This window comes from Camelina sativa, chromosome 11 (assembly GCF_030686135.1).
Source record: "Camelina sativa cultivar CO46 ecotype springtype chromosome 11, ASM3068613v1".
Taxonomy (NCBI): Eukaryota; Viridiplantae; Streptophyta; class Magnoliopsida; order Brassicales; family Brassicaceae; genus Camelina; species Camelina sativa.
In genome coordinates, this window is record NC_141890.1 from 47088302 (window position 1) to 47109579 (window position 21278).

The 21278-nt window shown below is 36.4% G+C and overlaps 4 protein-coding genes across 4 annotated transcripts; all 4 read left to right on the forward strand.

Annotated features, from left to right (window-relative positions):
• The first annotated feature begins 488 nt into the window (after window positions 1–488).
• LOC104726497 (subtilisin-like protease SBT4.11) lies at window positions 489–4418 on the forward strand. Its single transcript, XM_019232722.2, has 10 exons — window positions 489–844; window positions 955–1049; window positions 1121–1212; window positions 1525–1777; window positions 2181–2664; window positions 2739–2836; window positions 2942–3151; window positions 3242–3353; window positions 3440–3644; window positions 3755–4418. The coding sequence occupies exons 1-10, from the start codon at window positions 743–745 to the stop codon at window positions 4312–4314; spliced, it is 2211 nt and encodes a 736-aa protein (XP_019088267.2). The 5' UTR covers window positions 489–742; the 3' UTR covers window positions 4315–4418.
• A 1739-nt stretch (window positions 4419–6157) lies between these two features.
• Window positions 6158–9577, forward strand: LOC104726502 (subtilisin-like protease SBT4.13). Its single transcript, XM_010445369.3, has 10 exons — window positions 6158–6469; window positions 6602–6696; window positions 6801–6892; window positions 6968–7220; window positions 7308–7794; window positions 7875–7972; window positions 8063–8278; window positions 8354–8465; window positions 8547–8754; window positions 8849–9577. Exons 1-10 carry the CDS (start codon window positions 6377–6379, stop codon window positions 9397–9399), a joined length of 2205 nt encoding a protein of 734 aa, XP_010443671.1. The 5' UTR covers window positions 6158–6376; the 3' UTR covers window positions 9400–9577.
• A 1793-nt stretch (window positions 9578–11370) lies between these two features.
• On the forward strand, window positions 11371–12376 carry LOC104726501 (subtilisin-like protease SBT4.4). Its single transcript, XM_010445368.2, has 4 exons — window positions 11371–11532; window positions 11658–11752; window positions 11856–11947; window positions 12088–12376. The coding sequence occupies exons 1-4, from the start codon at window positions 11437–11439 to the stop codon at window positions 12207–12209; spliced, it is 405 nt and encodes a 134-aa protein (XP_010443670.2). The 5' UTR covers window positions 11371–11436; the 3' UTR covers window positions 12210–12376.
• A 3327-nt stretch (window positions 12377–15703) lies between these two features.
• Window positions 15704–18944, forward strand: LOC104726500 (subtilisin-like protease SBT4.13). Its single transcript, XM_010445367.3, has 10 exons — window positions 15704–15850; window positions 15966–16060; window positions 16169–16260; window positions 16342–16594; window positions 16677–17184; window positions 17265–17362; window positions 17443–17658; window positions 17735–17846; window positions 17924–18131; window positions 18226–18944. The coding sequence occupies exons 1-10, from the start codon at window positions 15755–15757 to the stop codon at window positions 18780–18782; spliced, it is 2235 nt and encodes a 744-aa protein (XP_010443669.2). The 5' UTR covers window positions 15704–15754; the 3' UTR covers window positions 18783–18944.
• Window positions 18945–21278: the final 2334 nt, after the last annotated feature.

Sequence of the window (21278 nt, forward strand, 5' to 3'; positions counted from 1 at the left end):
TTTCGAAAGGGCATAATACACAGAGGAAATTGCTCTTTTCGAAACGAAATCAGCACACATGCTGGTTCGTTGTCTTGTGCTACAAACAAACAAACGAGGGTCGAAAATATCTTTTGCCCTCCTTGCCTAAGATGTCTCGTTTTTTAAAAAAGCTCTGTAGACTGGGCCAAGCTTGCTTCATCATTAACTGCCCGAATCAGAAGACTTGAACCACTTTAAAAAGGAAAAAAAAACACGAGGCTGTTTCTCCGGCCTCCATCCATATTGTTCCAAAAGTCGCAAGAACGTTTTGGCTCCAAACTATTGGACCACTCCTCTCTCACTCTCGATCCCTACATGACCCTTCCCATCCACAAACACCAATCTTATATAGGTCACGCCTTGGTTTCATTTGTTTTGTTTTCTTTAATATTTTTTCATTGGAACTCGCAACATGTCAGTATCGTTCGAGATTCCAAAAATAGATGACTTTACCACATCGAGAAAGTAAATTCTCCCTGTATCCTATCTGATAGTATTGTATTTTTTTTTTTTTTTTTTGTTGGTAATGTTAAGAAAAAACTAGTTACAAACGAAATTGGAAAACCGTTTGGGGAAAAGGCAGACCTTTAAACGTAGAAACATAAATTACATTTTACTATTTACTTGGTCCATGCATGATATATAATACTATACTCCATATAAATTTCCTTTCATCTTGGTCTCCATAGAAATTATAGACCAACTTTAACCAATTCTGAAGATGGCAACACGAGGAGCTTTCTCAAGCCTCCTCTTATGTCTCATTGCCTTGTTGTTCTTGAATTCAGTTTCAGCAGTCACACATGATCATCAAGATAAACAGGTATATTATTATATATCAATGATCAATAAATCTCTCTTTTTTTTCTAGCTATGCTCAACCATTTATACATTATGATTATGTTGATAAGTGATGGTTATCGTTTAATTAAGGTATATATCATCTACATGGGTTCACTCCCTTCTCGAGAGGACTACACACCAATGTCGCATCACATGAGTATTCTTCAAGAGGTCGTCAGAGAGAGGTGTGAATTGATTAATTCAATCATTATTACTTTATATTTATTACGAGGATTCTAACATACAATTACTCTAGTTCGATAGAAGTTTGTTTGGTGAGAAGTTACAAGAGGAGTTTTAACGGGTTTGCGGCCCGACTCACTGAGTCCGAAAGAGAACGAGTAGCCGGTGAGTGTTTATTATGTATACATTCAAATGATTTCTTCTTCAGTAATGTTTACATTTAGTGTGTATCTTTTCTAAGTGATTCATAACCTTTATCATCTGAACTCTGAAGCCAAATTTATATTGTTATTTTTTAACGTTAATGTCACACGCAAACGGAAGCAAGTTCTTGCAAAACTATTTTATGAGAAAAATGAACTATTTTATATTAATACGACGTAGATTCTTAAAAAAAAAAAAATCAAATGTAAACATGCGTGAACAAAAAAAAAATTGAATCAATCATGCCTAAATGTAAAGACGTGATATTGTTAGATATGGAGGGAGTTGTGTCTGTGTTTCCGAACAAGAAATTAAAACTCCAAACGACGGCGTCTTGGGACTTTATGGGGATAAAGGAAGGAAAAGGGACGAAGCGGAATCCATCTGTGGAGAGTGATACTATTATTGGAGTCTTGGACGGTGGAATCTGGCCGGAATCCGAAAGCTTTTCCGACAAAGGCTTTGGTCCTCCTCCAAAGAAATGGAAGGGCATTTGTGCCGGCGGCAAGAACTTCTCATGCAATAAGTACGTGTAAATCCATTTTTCTCTGTTTTTTGAAAGTTAAACTTTATAGGTGTTGGAAGTTGATCAAAACTCATTGTGTTCGTTAATATAAGTTCTATATTTAATTAGTGCATATGTTTCCAATGAGCTCACAATTTTAAACATTTTAAGCAACAAAATTTGTTTACCAAATGCAAATGTAAGGAAAACATTTATCCTTTGACAACATCTTATAATGAGTCCACAGCTTATATATATTTTATTTATTTTTATTTTGTCACATGTAAACGTAAATGAAAAAATTACGTTTCGAGACCTACGTGTAGTCTAGGTAAGAGAGTCTAACTGAGTCAGAAGCTTTGACTTCAGGGGACGAATCAACAGATGCTTTTTCTTTTGATTGATCTGTTAGTCATTTTTACAGCAAGCTGATTGGGGCAAGACACTACTCACCCGGAGATGCTAGGGACTCTAGTGGCCACGGTACACACACGGCCTCTATTGCGGCTGGAAACGCAGTCACGAATACAAGCTTTTTTGGGCTCGGCTATGGAACAGTGAGAGGTGCCGTTCCATCCTCTAGAATAGCCGCTTACAGAGTCTGCGCCGGTGAATGTAGAGATGATGCAATATTGTCTGCGTTCGATGATGCTATTGCCGACGGTGTTGACATAATCACCATCTCTATAGGTGATATTAATGTGTACCCGTTTGAGAAAGACCCGATCGCAATTGGAGCTTTTCATGCTATGTCCAAAGGGATCCTCACTGTGAACGCAGCTGGTAATACTGGTCCGAATACGGCCTCAATTACGAGCTTAGCACCGTGGATGTTAACCGTTGCAGCCAGCACCACGAACCGTGCTTTTGTGAGCAAAGTGGTTCTTGGTGACGGCAAGACACTTGTCGTACGTATCAAGTAACACTCTCATATTTTTTTTGTCATGACAATGACTCTTATGTTCTTTCTTTTCCCTTATAGGGAAAATCAGTGAATGGTTTTGATCTGAAAGGAAAGAAGTTCCCTCTGGTGTATGGTAAAACTGCTGCTTCATCTGCCTCCCAAGCGAAATGTGCCGAGTAACTTTCTACCCAAGAAACACCATGTGTAAAGCGTATGATCTAGAAATACTTCTATAGATCTGATTGGTGGTAATGATTTTTTTTTTTTTTAAATGTTTTCAGGGATTGCATGCCAGATTGTCTTGATGCATCCCTGGTGAAGGGAAAGATCTTGGTGTGCAATAGATTTCTTCCTTACGTAGCCTATACAAAGGGAGCCGTTGCAGCCATTTTTGAAGATAGTTCAGACTGGGCCCAAATCCACGGTTTACCTGTATCTGGCTTACAAGAAGATGACTTTGAGTCTTTCCTCTCTTACATTAAGTCCTCAAAGTAAACAGTCATCTTCTCTTTTTTAAATCATACGCTTTGTTGTGTATATGTTTCTCTTTATTCTCATATTTCTTGGGTGTGATTCTTTAGTTCACCAGATGCGGCTGTTCTAAAAAGTGAGGCAATCTTTAATAAGTCTGCTCCTAAAGTTCTGTCCTTCTCATCGCGCGGTCCAAACATCATTGTTGCTGATATTCTCAAGGTATAAATATCATAGGTAGATATTTGTTATGCTTAGATTAATGATCTTTATTTGTCAATCTGAGAAAGTGTTAAATGAAAATGCAGCCGGATATAACAGCACCAGGACTTGAAATTTTGGCTGCAAATTCACTAAAGGCATCACCGTTTTATGACACCACTAAAGTGAAATATTCTGTTGAATCCGGAACGTCAATGTCTTGTCCACACGCTGCAGGCGTAGCCGCCTATATCAAGACGTTTCATCCTAAATGGTCCCCTTCCATGATCAAATCTGCCATTATGACTACAGGTAAATAAAAATTATACCTTAAGTAATAAAATTACTTTCTTGACACACAAGAAACCCATCAACCTCTGTTCATGCTGTGTTCTTCTTTGTTTTTTTAATCAATCTCGCAGCTTGGCCGATGAATGCTTCTAATTTTGGTGGCTATGCATCCACCGAGTTTGCTTATGGGGCTGGACATGTAGACCCAATAGCTGCTACTAATCCAGGTCTCATCTATGATTTGACCAAAGCAGACTACATTGCCTTCCTCTGCGGCATGAACTACAATGTGACTACCCTGAAACTCATCACCGGTGAAGCAGTCACTTGCACTGAAAAAATCTTACAAAGAAACCTCAACTATCCTTCTATGTCGGCTAAATTGGGATCTAATAGCACCTTCACTGTCATGTTCAAAAGAACAGTCACCAACGTTGGTACCCCAAACTCTACATACAAATCAGAAGTTGTCTTAAATTACGGATCTAAGCTCAACGTCAAGGTCTCACCTAGTGTTCTATCAATGAAGTCTCTTAACGAGAAGCAGACTTTCACGGTGACTGTATCAGGCAGCGAGCTCGACTCAAAACTGCCTTCCTCCGCAAGTCTAGTTTGGTCTGATGGGACGCATAATGTGAAAAGCCCCATTGTTGTTTATACTGGTGACGTCCCATCATTACCACCACCATAAGCCCCATTATTGTTCTCGTTTTAATGATTCTATGTTTTGATTATGTTTTAATTTGTGTTGATGTCTTAGGACGTCGACTGAAATAATTCAACTGTTTCGTCGGACATGTTCGTTTTATAATTCTACAAGTTACAAGAGCTTATATGGACAACTAAGATAATGAAGACATGTATAATGGTCGATTGGAATCAGAGAGATATGACGCCATTAGAGGAAATAAATTAGGAATTTTTATCCCAAACAGCCACCAAAACTGATTTTTTTCTGTCTTGTATAGCCTCCCTTAATCACGTTTCCATTAGACTGATGGATATTACTGTCCTAGTCAAATTTTTATTAGGATTAGACAACTTTTACAAAGTTTTGGAAAAACAGTTATTAACCCCCGGAAAGCTAGAAAATTACCGTTATTTTCGCAGCGAGACTCTTTCATTGGACTTGAAGGGTCTTAAAACATAACACATGTCATAAAGTGTCATATAATGGAGAGGGCAACTTTACGGCTATAGTTTCGTCAACTCTTTTCGACAAAAAAAAAAAAAAAAAGGAAGAGAAGTTTGGTGAACTCTTGTTAATTATAATACTTCGATTTCATTAGTTTAAGTATTTGGAAAATATGAAATCTACAAACCTAAAATAATGCTTGTATAAATACATACACATATATCTTAAGAAGAATTATGCATACATATGATATAATTCTTTGTTAATTTTCAATAATCATTGTTAATTTCGAATTTGAAAAATTTCACATTCTTTTTTTTTTAGGCAAATTGATTTTGGTGGACTGACCGACCTTACGCCAGAAGTCCAGAACGAACAAACAATCAAAATGCCTAACATATGGTGCTGTTTGGAGAGTTTATTGATAGGAGATGAGCATTTTTAGAACATGTCTAAGGGGGTAAAGAATTTCTGGGGGTAAATCTTCTGCCTAACTATGGTTACACATATCACATGGTTCATTAGTTCTTGAAAAATAAAATTACCCCATACAATTAACTAATATCACACTTTTTTTCTATTGAGAATCTTGAAACATAATTACTTCCAATAAATCAGATGGCTTTTCAAGTTTGGACAATAATCTCCAATACTGAATAAAATAATTTGTTTGCAACTTTGCATCATATTTCTATCCTTAAAAAAAAATATGATATCTACATATGAAAAGTACTCTTTTTAATAGATTTTACTGGTTTGATTTTAATTTTAGCAGTGATATTAGTCTAAATATCAACTATTTCTATAATTTATTTTCTTGATAAATGTATTTTTGATTTATTTCTATACTCCGAAATCTATAATAGTATAACTTTACAGCCTAAATGTGTGTGTATAACTGTATATATATATATATATCAATAAATGTGTTAATATTATTTATTTTTATAGTAGCAACTAGCAAGTAAACACTAAATGTATATTATTCTGAATAACAAAATAACAATTATAAAAGATTAATATATCTAATCAATCTATGTTATTCTTTTTAAAAAGGCAAGTACTAATTAATTACATTAACTGCATATACCTAGTAATAGCAATCGTTAGTCCGTAGAAAAGGCTACAATGACTGGATTTAACGTTCATGTGGACACGATGATATGTAACGTCCATTCACCATATCATCTAATTAAACTGCCTTAATAAATTAACTTCTAGTGTAATTGTATTACGTATAATGAACGAGAAAAAAAAATCAAATGTAATATTTTATTTTTACAATTAACTAGGAAAATTGAAAACTAAAGAGAAACTGATCCCACACTTTATTTTTTTTTTCTCTAATTGAGTAAATAATAAATCCCTATATATGTTTCCTCAAATTGTAAACAGTGTTACCATTTAATGGATACAGATGTCACTAAAATTATGGCCAAATTTAATCCTAGTTATACAAATTTATTTATATCAATTTAAGACAAAATCAGAGGAAATGAATTAGTTTCTTTTAATTTGACACGGTGCATGTATGATTTCACCTATATAAAGATCATTAGATGTTCATCATAGCATAACTTAAAACTCGAGTAATTTTAATCGTTTTATTCTTAAAACAATGGCGAAGGTAGCAGCTTCATCTTGCCTTCTTTCATATCTCCTTGTATTGTTCTTGAGTTCAGTCTCAGCAGTCACAGATGAAGATAAACAGGTATTATTATCATCGATGATTCATATCATTACTAATCTATTATTCTGATGATCTCTTGTTAATATTCCCATAATGATCATCCAATCTATTATAAATGATGATGATGATGATGGTGATTTATGATCCATGAAGGTTTATATTGTCTACATGGGCTCCCTTTCATCTCGAGCGGACTACACACCAACGTCCGATCACATGAGTATTCTTCAAGAGGTCACCGGAGAAAGGTGTGATTTGATTAATTCATTTTCTTTAATCATATGTTTAGTTAAGATTAATTGAGTTTAGATGTTTTTACGGAGATTTTTAATAAGTGATATATTATTTTTAGTTCGATCGAAGGACGTTTGGTGAGAAGTTACAAGAGAAGTTTTAATGGTTTCGCGGCCAGGCTCACCGGGTCAGAACGGGAGCGTGTAGCCAGTGAGTTGTTCTTCGATCGAGACACACTTATATGTTGAAATGATTCTAAAGGTTACTCGTTTGTGTTGTTCTTAGATATGGATGGTGTTGTGTCTGTGTTCCCAAACAAGGTGTTACAACTCCAAACGACATCGTCTTGGGACTTCATGGGGCTAAAGGAGGGAGAAAGAACAAAGAGGAACCCTACCGTGGAGAGTGATACCATTATCGGAGTTATCGACAGTGGAATCACGCCGGAATCTCAGAGCTTTTCCGACGAAGGCTTTGGTCCGCCTCCTAAGAAATGGAAAGGTGTTTGTTCCCGTGGTGAAAACTTCACATGCAACAAGTAATTACTCCTAAGTTAATTTCTCTCTTTAATTAGTTTGGAATATGAAAGATTTTTATGTTATTGATCTGTTTATAAATATTTCAGCAAGTTGATAGGGGCAAGAGACTACACAAGCGAAGGCGCTAGGGACACAGAAGGCCACGGTACACACACGGCCTCTACCGCGGCTGGAAACGCAGTAGTGGATACAAGCTTCTTTGGAATCGGCAACGGAACCGCAAGAGGTGGCGTTCCGGCCTCTAGAATCGCCGCTTACAAAGTCTGCACCGAGACAGGATGTAGCTCGGATGCTCTATTGTCTGCGTTTGATGACGCGATCGCTGATGGTGTAGACCTCATCACCATCTCTATAGGGGATAAATCTGCGCCCATGTTCGAACGTGACCCGATCGCTATTGGGGCTTTTCACGCAAGGGCCAAAGGGATTCTCACTGTGAATTCTGGGGGTAACAGCGGTCCAGACCCGACCTCAGTGTCGAGTGTAGCGCCATGGATCTTGACCGTTGCAGCCAGTACCACGAATCGTGGGTTTGTCACCAAAGTGGTTCTCGGAAACGGCAAGACACTTGTCGTAAGTATCAAGTAACACTTTTCTATAGTATTCTTCTTCGTCCCTCTTTTTTTACCAATGATTCCTCTGTTCCGTAACAGGGTAAGTCAGTGAACGCTTTCGATATGAAAGGAAAGAAGTACCCTCTTGTGTACGGAAAATCTGCGGCTTCCTCTAACTGCGACGCAGCAGCAGCAGGGTACCTTTCTCCCTACGAAACATAATCTTAACTGTAATGAATTTATTATGATGACCTAGATTTTTTGTAATGAGATCGAATCATTTTTAGGCTTTGTCAGGAAGCGTGTCTAGACGAATCCCGTGTGAATGGGAAGATCTTAGTGTGCGGTGGTCCAGGTGGTTTGAAGATAGCTGAATCAGTTGGAGCTTCCGGACTCATTTTCAAAACCCCTAAACCAGACGTCGCCTTCATCCACCCTTTACCTGCATCTGGTTTACAAGCAGAAGACTTTGAGTCTCTCGTCACTTACCTTGAGTCCACAGAGTAAACGATCATCATCTCTATGTTTTATATATTTTCTCCATCTTTATACTGAAATATCTGTGTTTGTTTTCTCAGTTCTCCACAAGCAACTGTTCTAAAAACTGAAGCCATCTTCAATCGGACATCCCCTGTTAGTGCTTCTTTCTCTTCTCGTGGTCCCAACACCATCGCTGCTGATATTCTCAAGGTAAAAATATACAAAACATTAATGATGTCGGTTCTGTTTATTTTTCTGGTCTGATTGGAGACAATGGTGTATGACTTGCAGCCGGATATAACAGCGCCGGGAGTGGAGATCCTTGCTGCATATTCACCTGATGGTCTTCTGTCTGAACATGACACCAGACATGTGAAGTACTCTGTTATGTCCGGAACTTCAATGTCTTGTCCTCACGTTGCAGGTGTGGCTGCGTATGTTAAAACTTTTAACCCTAAGTGGTCTCCTTCCATGATTCAATCTGCCATCATGACAACTGGTAAGGGAAAAAGTTGCATCCAATTTCAACTTTCTTGTCCCACAAGTAACCTTTGTTGACTCTGTTTTTGTTCTTTTTTAACTATTCTTTGCAGCTTGGCCGGTGAATGCTACTGGAACTGGCATCGCATCGACTGAGTTTGCTTATGGAGCTGGACATGTCGACCCGATAGCGGCTGTAAATCCTGGACTCGTCTATGAATTGAACAAAGAAGACCTCATCGGGTTTCTCTGCGGCATGAATTACACTACGAGTGTCCTGAAAGTACTCTCCGGTGAAGCCGTCAATTGCTCAGAAACAAAAGCTATCTTACCAAGAAACCTCAACTATCCTTCAATGTCGGCTAAGTTGGCGGGAAATGATACCACCTTCACTGTGACTTTCAACAGAACTTTGACTAACGTCGGCACACCTAATTCTAAGTACACATCAAAGGTAGTGGCGGGCCACGGATCTGAACTCAGCGTCAAGGTCACGCCTAGTGTTCTGTCTTTTAAGGCTGTGAATGAGAAGCAATCTTTTATGGTCACTGTTACAGGCAACGATCTCAACTCTGAACTGCCTTCGTCTGCTAATCTAATCTGGTCTGACGGTATCCATAACGTGAGAAGTCCCATCGTCATTTACACTTATGACGAGTACTGATGAGTCGTCATCATCATCATCATAAAAGAAACCTTTATTGTTCTTGTTATGTTTCCTTTTTTTCTATGTTTTTTACTTTTAGTTGATCTCATTGCACTATTATGTCTCGGCTTCCTATATGTATGTTGATGTCTTGGGATATGCATATTGGATAATCCAGATACTGTGTTTTGTTTTCCTTGATTTCTTGTTCTAATCAAATTTGCAATGTGGAAGTGATTATAAATCAGAAATATGAAATTCTAGGCGATTTCCTTCTTTAGGGTTCGCTTAAACAATAATTTCAAATTTATGATTTGGTCGGATTTTTCCATTTAGGGAATGTGGGACTGGGTGTCTAGATCCAAACCTTGTTAAGAGAAAATCGCTTTTCCATGGAACCCAAGAAATACGCTTTCTTCTCCTGCAAGAAACCATTGACTTATATTAGTCTCTGTTTTGTTTCCATGATTCACAGCTTGGCCAATGAATGCTACTGGAACTGACTTTGCATCAAAATAAGCTGATATATAGTCAAATAATTATCGCTTCTTAAGAAAGAAAAATTGTTAATCTTCATATAGTTTAGACTATTATGTTATCAAACAATAAAAATGTCGCCAACTTTGAAGAAAAAAACAAAAGACGTTATTTCTGCAAGTGTCCTTAATTTGGTCGATTCAAATGTTCAGCGTGTAGTTATTTTTCCTTTGACTCTTTGCTGTCCAAAAAGGATAGTTGGAAAATCGACATCATACTTACTTTCAATCGCCACTAGTGATATATTTCAATCGCTAGCGAATCAAATCTTTTCAGCCACATTGAAATAAAACGAACAGCTTTACCACTTATTTTAAAGATCGTAGCCTATGCGCTGTAGTGATTAATCGCTGATACTAGTCGATATTCAATTTTTGTCCGCTTAAACGACTTAAATCGGATGTTTGACTGATGTTTTAGAGAAAAATACTGTATTGGCCAAAACGGGCCTCAATATAATGCCTAATTTTGAAGCCACTAAACAACTCGAACATAAGCTAGCTACTTTATTTATAGTTAGTATACTCTCAATTCTCAAATACATGCATGTGCATAAGCGTGAGTGTTATTCACTTATTTTTTGTCATTATAATTATTTTTGTGTACAAGTTTAATTTTGTTTTATTTCCAATATTTTATTGTAAACAAGTAACAACTAAGGGATTAATTATATTATAGTTATGGAAAATTAATGGATGAGATATATACATTAGTTAGTTACCTTACTATATTTTTTAAATATTATTTTAACTAAAAATTTATACTATAATAAATTTTTCTAGATAACAATTTTTATTTAACATCATATATTTATTATAATAAGCTATAAAATAAAATAATTATTAAAAATTAATCTCTAACTAATTTCTATAGCGCTAGGTTGACCCTCACCATCCCACTAGCCTTTAACCATGTTTTACCTATAATAAATGTTACATAATTAACTTTTTTGCACGAAAAAATACATCCAACAGTATCACATGCGATTTCAACATGGACAGTTTTACAACACCACAAAAATTTACACGAAAAAAATCTATCTGTATAACGATTACCATTGATATTGAAACCTTAAACTTACGATATCACGATAGATGATTTTCCCAGCACCGTACCTCATTAAAATTTCAAAGAAAGCTGTTTCCATCAGTTTGCAATATATATATTTTTAAAAACGATGGAGTATATAGTATTAAACTATTAATTAATCATAGGTCAATCCCTGGATTATGTGTTTCCACAATTAGTATAATAAATTAATACAATAGAATTTATTTCCTATTGAGATATAGTAGTATACTAGATTTTACTTTATTTATACACAATCATAGGAGATTTATTGACTATTTTTTTTTTTTTTTTTTGGGTAAGGAGACTTATTGACTAATTAAACCCCTGCCAAATCTCATATTCTATGTATATATATATATATATATATATATATATTCATGTCCCACAAAAGCTTCATACGAAAAGAAAAATACAGTATTACAGAGCCTTTAATTTAGTCTAGTTGAAATGGCGAAAAGAAAAGTATTCTTTTGCCTCTTCTCAAGTCTCCTCGTCTTGTTTCTGAGGTCAGTCTCCGCAGAGGATGATCATGAAGATAAACAGGTATATTAATATTTGTTATAAAAACAAATCATTACAATTTAATTATTATTATGATCCTCTAATTATTTCTCACTATGAGTCCAATATCATGTTCTATCGTACATGATAATAATCAATATATAAAGGTATATATCGTATACTTGGGAGCACTTCCGTCTCGAGAGGATTACACACCAATGTCCGATCACATGAGTATTCTTCAAGAAGTCACCGGACAGAGGTCTTATTAATTTATTTTTCCCGTCTTAATTATAGAGATAGAGATAGCTGTTTGGTAATCTGGATAGAGATAAATCGTCTCATGGTTTTTAATTATATTTCAGTTCGATCGAGAATCGCTTGGTGAGAAGCTACAAAAGGAGTTTCAATGGGTTTGCAGCAAGACTCACGGAATCCGAACGAAACATATTAGCCGGTGAGTTTCATATATATCGAGTTTTGGGGCTGATTAATAATCTCTATATCCATGTTTTATTCAGTGAAACCGTGTTTTTTTGTTCTTCTTGCAAAAAATACTTATGTGCTTTATCCATGTTATGTAATATTAATTCTTAGGAATGGGGAGAGTTGTGTCGGTGTTCCCAAGCAGAACTCAAAACTGGTATCAGGTATCGACCTGGACTCAAAACTGCCTTCCTCTGCAAGTCTATTTTGGTCTGATGGGACGCATAATGTGAAAAGGCCCTATTGTTGTTTATACTGGTGACTTCCCATCATTACCACCATAGTCATCATAAACCATTATTTTTTTTGTTTTAATCATTCTATATTTTAATTTGTGTTGATGTCTTAGGACGTCGAATAAAATAATTCAACTGTCGTCGTTTTCGTCGGACATTTTCCTTTTATAACCCTACAACTTATGAGAGCTTATATGGACAACTATGATAATACATGTAAAATATTTGATTAGAATAAGAGATAGATGAAATAAATTAGGAATTTTTATCCCAAACAGCCACCAAAACTTTTTTTTTTCTGTCTTGTATAGCCTTTAAGACGTTTTCATTAGACTGATGTATCAGTATTGTCCGAGTCAAGTTTATAAGCTAGGATTGGACGATTGGTGTTAAAAAAAAAAAAAAATTGGAGAAAACAGTTGCTCTGGTAGGGGACTCTTTCTTTCATTCTTTGGACTTAAAGGGTCTTTTAAAAGAAAAACATAACACATGTCATGAATTGCTTAAATGGTCTTTAAAACATAGCACATTTCATAAATTGAAAAAAAACTGTCACATAATGAAGAGGGAATTAAACTTTACATTCAACTCTTCTCGACAAAAAAAAAAATAGTAGTCAACTCTTGCATAATTTTTTGCTTCGAATTCATGGAAAACTTTAAAGTGCCATTCCCTAATTAAAGACGACTCGAAAATTGTTTTGGATTGTCAATGATACATTTCTTGGTACGATGTAATTACTTGTTGTATGCGATAGTAGTTATTTCATTTGTTATTTGTGGAAATGATACATTTCTTGGTACGATGGTGCAATAATGAATTTCTCTTTTTCTCTCCAACCTTTTCTTTTTTCTTTTCTCATAATTAATATTACCTTTTAAAGCAAACCTTCTTAAACATGGACCTGTTCAAAAATCAGAAAAACATTAAATCGCAAAACTGTATGTTTTGGTGAATCGAACCATTAATTTAGAATTTAGCTCATAGTTGTATCTCTTCGTCTTGATATGGACTCGGAATTCCAAAAATTACCTTAAAAATAAATTTGAAAAACTTACACTCATACAATATTAAAATTGCCGAAGTTTTTTGATACCCTTGATGACCTACTAAAATTGACTAAAGTTTTTTCATTTTATAAACCCTACAAATTACAAGACCTTATATGGACAACTAAGATCAGAGCCGACCTGACCTAAAACTGGTAAAGCAGCTGCTTTAGGCATCATCATTATATTAGGGCATCGATTAAATAAAATTGTGTGTAGTCTAATGGTTGAGGGTTTGTAGAAGGCTCCATTTTGGCTACAGATGTAACAGGGTTCGAACCATGTGAAAGCGTTAATATGTTTTTCATTTAAGTAACGTTTTGGTTAAAGAGGCTTCAGTTTTCCTTTTGCTTTAGCCTTTGGCCCTTTAGGCAACAAAAGCGGCCGGCCCTCACTAAGATAATCAATACTCCCTCCGTTTCAAAATATAAGATGTTTTAGAAAAGTTTTTTGTTTCATAATATAGAATGTTTTCAAGTTTCTATATATGCAACTTTTAGATTAGTTTAGTATTTTATATTATGCAGTATTGTTTTTGATTGGTTGAACTTATTAAAAGTAAAGACTTCTTAATTTACGTGCTTTAGTTAAAACATCCTATATTTTGAAACGGAGGGAGTATATGTAAAATATTTGATTAGAATTTGAGAGATCGATAGATTATTGATAACTAATTAATTAGGAATTTTTACCCCAAAAAGCAACCAAAACTGATTCTTTTTTGTCTTGTATAGCCTTTCTCACGTTTTCATTAGACTGATTGGTAAGTATTGTACTAGTCAAGTTTGTAAGCTAGGAGCCTAGGATTGGTGTTCAAAAAAGAAAAAGATTGGGGAAAACAGTTACTAACTCCCGGAAAGCTAGAAAATTACCGTTATTTTGGCAGCGGGACTCTTTTCTTTGGACTTAAAGGGTTTTTAAAACATAATACTTGTCATGAATTGAAAAAAATTGTCACATTATGAAGAGGGAAACTTTACCGTATAGTCAGAGCCGGCGTGGAGATAAACTAGGCTACAAACGGGGGAGAAAAATGGGCCTCATAATTTTTGTTTTTAGTATACTTTTCTTCTTAATAAAACAACTGATTAACACCATAGCAAGATTCAAACTGGAGGTTACAGACTCAACGTGGACGTGTTAAACCACTAGACCACAAGATCTTTCTTGGAAAGTCGGCCGAAAATAGCTAATATTATTAGCGGCTGCAAGCATGTGCTTTGCTTGCTTGGCCTTGTGGCCGGCTCGGCGTATAGTTTAGACTCTTCTTGGAAAAAAAAAAGAAGAAGAGAAGTTTAGTCAACTCTTGCATAATTTTGCTTCGAATTCATCAATTTCAATAGACCTGGGCATTCGGTTAACCATTCTGTTCGGTTTCGATTAGTTTGGATATAGGAATATAATAACCATTTGGATATTTTAGAAATTTCGGTTCGGTTCGGTTTGGTTTCTTTCGGTTCGGTTAGATGAAGAGATAACTATAACTAACATAAATTATATTGAAATTAACCAAATAAACCTAATATAACCAAAATTAACCAAATATAACCAAAATTAACCGAAATTAACCAAAAATACATTACAAAAATATAAAAACGGGGAAAAATATTGATCTGATTTTACAAAATAGTATTTAACTTTGTAAATTCAAAATAATAACTTTTAAATATATTGATTATTTAAAGTATTTAATTGTTTTGAATGTAGAAATAATTAATATTTTAAGTTTATTTTATAGTTTTACCTAATATTAAGTATATTATTTTGAGTATATTCTAGGTTTTTGGATATTTTGGTTAACCATCTAATTGTCAGTTCGGTTCGGTTTCGGTTAGTTTGAACATAAAATTTTACTAACCATTCGGTTATTGGAGGAACTTCGGTTCAGTTTCGGTTTGATTTTTTTTGTTCGGTTCGGTTCGGTCGGTTATTTGGTTACCGATTACTTTGCCCATCCCTAAATTTCAGTATTTGGAAAATATGAAACATACAAACTTATATACTAATGTTTATACACATATGTATGCATATATATCTCATATCTGAATGAAGAATTATGCGTACATATGATATAAATCTTTGTTAATTTTCTATATTCTTTGTTAGTTTCGACTTTCGAATCCGAGAAGTTTCTCGTCTTTCTTAGGCGAATTGATTTTAGTGGACTGAACAAACTTACCTCAGAAGGAATAAACAATCAAAATGCCTAACATAAGGTGCTGTTTGCAAAGTTTACTTGATAGCAGATGAGCATTTAAATTTTAGAACATGTCGAGGGGTAAAGAATTTTTGGGGCGGGTAAAACTTCTGCCGTTGCCTAACCTTACACATCACATGGTTCATTATATCAACTAAAGACAAAATCAGAGGACATTTTTAATTTGACACGGTGCATGGTATGATTTCACCTATATAAAGATCTTTTCATGTTCATCATAAGTCATAACATAACTCAAAACTAGAGTAATTTTAATCGTTTTTTTTTGTTTTTAAATGGCGAAAGTAGCAGCTACTTCATCTTGCCTTCTCTCATGTCTCCTTGTCCTGTTCTTGAGTTCAGTCTCAGCAGTCACGGATGAAGATAAAAAGGTATTATTATCCTCGATGATTCACAACATTATTAATTGATTCATTTTGTTGATCTCTTGCTAATTTCTCCATATACGATCATCCGTTATAAATTATGATGATGATGGTGATATAGGTGTATATCGTCTACATGGGTTCACTCCCTTCTCGAGCGGACTACTCACCAATTGCGCATCACATGAGTATTCTTCAAGAGGTCACCGGGGAAAGGTGTGGATTTGATTAATTTATTTCTTTTCAGTATGGTTAATTTTATAAGTTTAAGTACTTTTACAGAGATTTTTAATACGTGGTATATATATATTATTTAAATTCTAGTTCGATCCAAGGACGTCTGGTGAGAAGCTACCAGAGAAGTTTCAACGGTTTCGCGGCCAGGCTCACTGAGTCAGAGCGGGAGCGAGTAGCCGGTGAGTTGTTCTTCGATCAAGCACACATATATAAATGATTCAAAAGGTTAAAGAAACTTAACCCGTTTGTGTTGCTCTTAGATATGGAGGGAGTTGTCTCTGTGTTCCCAAACAAAAAGTTACAACTCCATACAACGACGTCTTGGGACTTCATGGGGTTAAAGGAAGGGACAAGGACAAAGAGGAACCCTACAGTGGAAAGTGACACCATTATCGGAGTTCTCGACAGTGGGATTACACCGGAATCTCAGAGCTTTTCGGACGAAGGCTTTGGTCCTCCTCCTGAGAAATGGAAAGGTGTTTGTTCCGGTGGCAAGAACTTCACATGCAACAAGTGATAACTGATATTTCTCTCTTTAACATTAGTTTGGAAAATGAAAGTTTTAATGTTATTGATCTGTTTATAAATATTTCAGCAAGTTGATTGGGGCAAGAGACTATACAAGCGAAGGCGCTAGGGACACGGATGGCGATGGTACACACACGTCGTCCACGGCAGCTGGAAACGCAGTTGTGGACACAAGCTTCTTTGGAATCGGCAACGGAACCGTTAGAGGTGGCGTTCCAGCCTCAAGAATCGCCGCATACAAAGTCTGCAACGAGTCAGGGTGTTACCCGGATGCTCTATTGGATGCGTTTGGTGACGCGATTGCTGACGGTGTAGACCTCTTCAGCATCTCTATTGGGGGGGGGGGGGGGGGGGGGGGGGATGAAACTGCGTCCATGTTTGAATTTGACTCAATTGCGATTGGGGCTTTTCACGCTATGGCCAAAGGGATTCTCACTGTGAATTCTGGGGGTAACAGCGGTCCAAACCCGACCTCAGTGTCGAGTGTAGCGCCATGGATCTTGACCGTTGCAGCCAGTACCACGAATCGTGGGTTTGTCACCAAAGTGGTTCTCGGAAACGGCAAGACACTTGTCGTAAGTATCAAGTAACACTTTTCTATAGTATTCTTCTTTGTCCCTCTTTTTTTACCAATGATTCCTCTGTTCCGTAACAGGGGAAGTCAGTGAACTCTTTCGATATGAAAGGAAAGAACTACCCTCTTGTGTACGGAAAACCTGCGGCTTCCTCTACCTGCGACGCAGCAGCCGCAGAGTACTTTCCTCCCTACGAGACATAATCTTAATTGTATTCTTAATCAAATTTCTAATGTAATGAGATCAATCCATTTTCAGGCTTTGTAAGGAAGCCTGTCTAGACAAATCCCGTGTGAATGGGAAGATCTTAGTGTGTGGTGGTCGAGATGGTTTGAAGATAGCTGAATCAGTTGGAGCCTCTGGAATCATTTTTAGAAACCCTAGACCTGACGTCGCCCACGTCCACCCTTTGCCTGCATCTGGTTTACTAACAGAAGACTTTGAGTCTCTCGTCACTTACCTTGAGTCCACAAAGTAAACGATTCATCTTCTCTACGTTTTATACATATTCTCCATCTTTATACTGAAATTTATGTGTTTGTTTTCTCAGTTCTCCACAAGCAACTATTCTAAAAACTGAAACCATCTTCAATCGAACATCCCCTGTTATTGCTTCCTTCTCTTCTCGCGGTCCCAACACCATTGCTGTTGATATTCTCAAGGTAAAAATAAACAAACCATTAATGATCTCAGTTCTGTTTTTTCTCTGGTCTGAGAGAAAATGGTGGATGACTTGCAGCCGGATATAACAGCGCCGGGAGTGGAGATCCTCGCTGCATATTCACCTGATGGTGCACCGTCTAAAAATGACGCCAGACATGTGAAGTACTCTGTTCTCTCCGGAACTTCAATGTCTTGTCCACACGTTGCAGGCGTGGCTGCGTATGTCAAAACGTTTAACCCTAAGTGGTCTCCTTCCATGATTCAATCTGCTATCATGACAACTGGTAAGAGAAAATTGTACATCCAATTTATACTTGCTTGTCCCACAAGTAACCTTTGTTGAAACTGTTTTTGTTCTCTATTAACTAATCTTTGCAGCTTGGCCGGTAAATGCTACTGGAACTGGCATCGCATCGACTGAGTTTGCTTATGGAGCTGGACATGTCGACCCGATAGCTGCTGTAAATCCTGGACTCGTCTATGAATTGGACAAAGCAGACCACATCGCGTTTCTCTGCGGTATGAACTATACTTCGGAAGACCTGAAAGTCATCTGCGGCGAAACCGTCACTTGCTCAGAAGAAAAGGAATTCTTACCAAGAAACCTCAACTATCCTTCAATGTCGGCCAAATTGTCGGGATCTGATAGCAACTTCACTGTTACTTTCAACAGAACTTTGACTAACGTCGGTACACCAAGTTCTACCTACACATCAAAGGTAGTAGCGGGTCACGGATCTGAACTCAGCGTCAAGGTCACGCCTAGTGTTCTGTCTTTTAAGACAGTGAATGAGAAGCAATCTTTTGAGGTCACTGTTACAGGCAACGATGTCGACTCTGAAGTGCCTTCGTCTGCAAATCTAATCTGGTCTGACGGTATTCATAACGTGAGAAGTCCCATCGTTGTTTACAGTTACACTAATGACGAGTACTGATGAGTCATCATCATCACAAATAAATAATGTTTATTGTTGTTATAGTGTTTCTTCATTCTATGTTTTATTGCTCTATTATGTCTCGGCTTCCTATATGTATGTTGATGTCTTGGGATATGCATATTAAATAAATAAATCTTTATTGTTGTTGTTCTAATCGAATTCTTCCGTCAGCCCTTTGCCACTGTCTGCTCTATTTGACTCTCTTTTCTCTTACATTAACTCCACAAAGTAACCAAGGATCATCTCTTTGTTTCCTACTCTTTACATATGCTCGAGATTCTTTATTCTTGATATCCCGCTATCTTTATGTTTGTTTCTCAGGTTACCGCAAGCGACTGTTCTAAAAACTGAAATAACCTTTAATCAGACAGCTCCTAAAGTTGCTTCTTTCTCTTCACGTGGTCCAAACACCATCTCTGTTGATCTTCTCAAGGTACAATATTATATAGGAAATACTTAAATGATAGTGCTTCTCTTTTTGCCTAGTCTGATAGACAATTAATGGTAAACAAATTTCAGCCAGATGTAACAGAACCAGGAGTGGAGATCCTCGCTGCTTATTCCCTTGATGCTTCACCGTCTCAAAGCCAGACTGACACCAGGCGTATGAGATACTCGGTTATGTTTGGAACTTCGATGTCTTGTCCCCACGTTGCAGGTGTGGCTGCGTACGTCAAGACGTTTAATCCTAAATGGTCTCCTTCCATGATCCACTCTGCTATCATGACAACCGGTAGGCCAATTTCTATCCAGCTTATACCGTGTAAACTTACTTTCGTGTCCCACAAGAGACCTAAAACAATATACTTTACGCCCCATGGAACCCAAGAAATGCTTTCTTCTCCTGCAAGAAACCGGTGACTTATATTAGTCTCTGTTTTGTTTTCGTGATTCACAGCTTGGCCAATGAATGCTACTGGAACTGACTTTGCATCAGCAGAGTTTGCTTATGGAGCTGGCCATGTCGACAGTCGACCCAATAGAACGTGATTCACAACCATTAAACGTAACTTTTCAGAGAACTGTCACTGACGTTGGCACGCAAAACTCTACATACAAAGCAAAGGTAGTCACAAGTCCTGGTTCTAAACTCTGCATCAAGGTTTTGCCGCCTGTTTTGTCTATGACGTCAATGAATGAGAAGCAGTCTTTCATAGTGACTATTTCAGGCGATAGTATCGGAACAGAACAACCTGTGTCTGCAAATCTAATATGGGTTTGATGGCACTCATTATGTAAGAAGCCCCATGTAGTTGTTTATGCTATGAGCTAAACGAGGCCAGCATTAATTAGTTGTCACCATATATCTTAATTAACCGATTTTTGCCTTCTGGATTACTAGTAAATTAAATGTAATATAAGCCCAAGGGTCTGATCAACATGGAGACCATAAATTTTGGAAAATCAAATGCAAACGTATGAGAATCTATCTCCTATCTGAAATGGACAACAATTCTCAGGCATTCCATGCTTATATTATAGGGATAAGTTGCAAAATAGCCAGTTATTTTGTGATGTTTTTGAAATATATGCAACTCCAATAATTTTGAAAATACATACTACTATGCAGCATGCATGAGATATAGTTTGGAGTTTAATTTATTCCCCCGAATGGAATCTCTCTTCCCAACGTGTAAAGTTTGTAAACTACGTGGTTTCACGTGTTCTTTCACAATGTTTAGTTTCTTTTCTTTTTTTTTACGAGCTTTGTTTCTTTTTGACATTTTCGTTCTGTCATATAGGTTTTAATCTGGGCAAATCTAGTTAGGTCGTGCACTAAAATTTTATATACATGTAAGAATTTTTTTAAGACAAAACATTTTTATCATATTTTTATTTAAGGTTTGAAATTATTTTTTCCGTATATTTTTCTGATCTTTTTTTTTTGTTTGGTTAAAGTCTTAAAAGTGAAAAATTAGTGATCGATTTGTGAGCCTTGAAGATAAAGAAGAAACAAAAAAAAAACAGTAGACTTCAGCAAGTTGGCAATTTATGTGGACCTCATCTTCTCGTCTCTGATCAAAAGTTCTTTTACTAAAAAATTAATTACAGATATAAAGTTATATATTATTTAACCAATATTATAGTATATTTAGCTTGGCATATTACTTTTTATCAATTAAAAAAGATAAAGGGGAACTATTTCAGATATAAAGTCATATATTATTTAACTAACCAATATAATAATATATTTATTTTGGTATATTACTTTTTTTGATCAATTGAAAAAACTAAAGGCTAACTATTTCAGATCTAGAAAAGGGATCCGATTTAAAGAAGCTTAACTTCGTCTTCTTCTGTTCTCTTTTTCACTTTAGCTCTACGTGACCAAGAAAGGTCAGCAACTTATACTCTGACAACCTTTATGTTAAATGACCGGAGATCCGGTGGCGAACGTTCAAGTACTCTTCCAAGAATCTCACTGTTTGTGTCACTATCCGGTTGGCAAAAGCTACCTCCTTGTGGATTGTTTGGTAAACAACTAATTGAGAA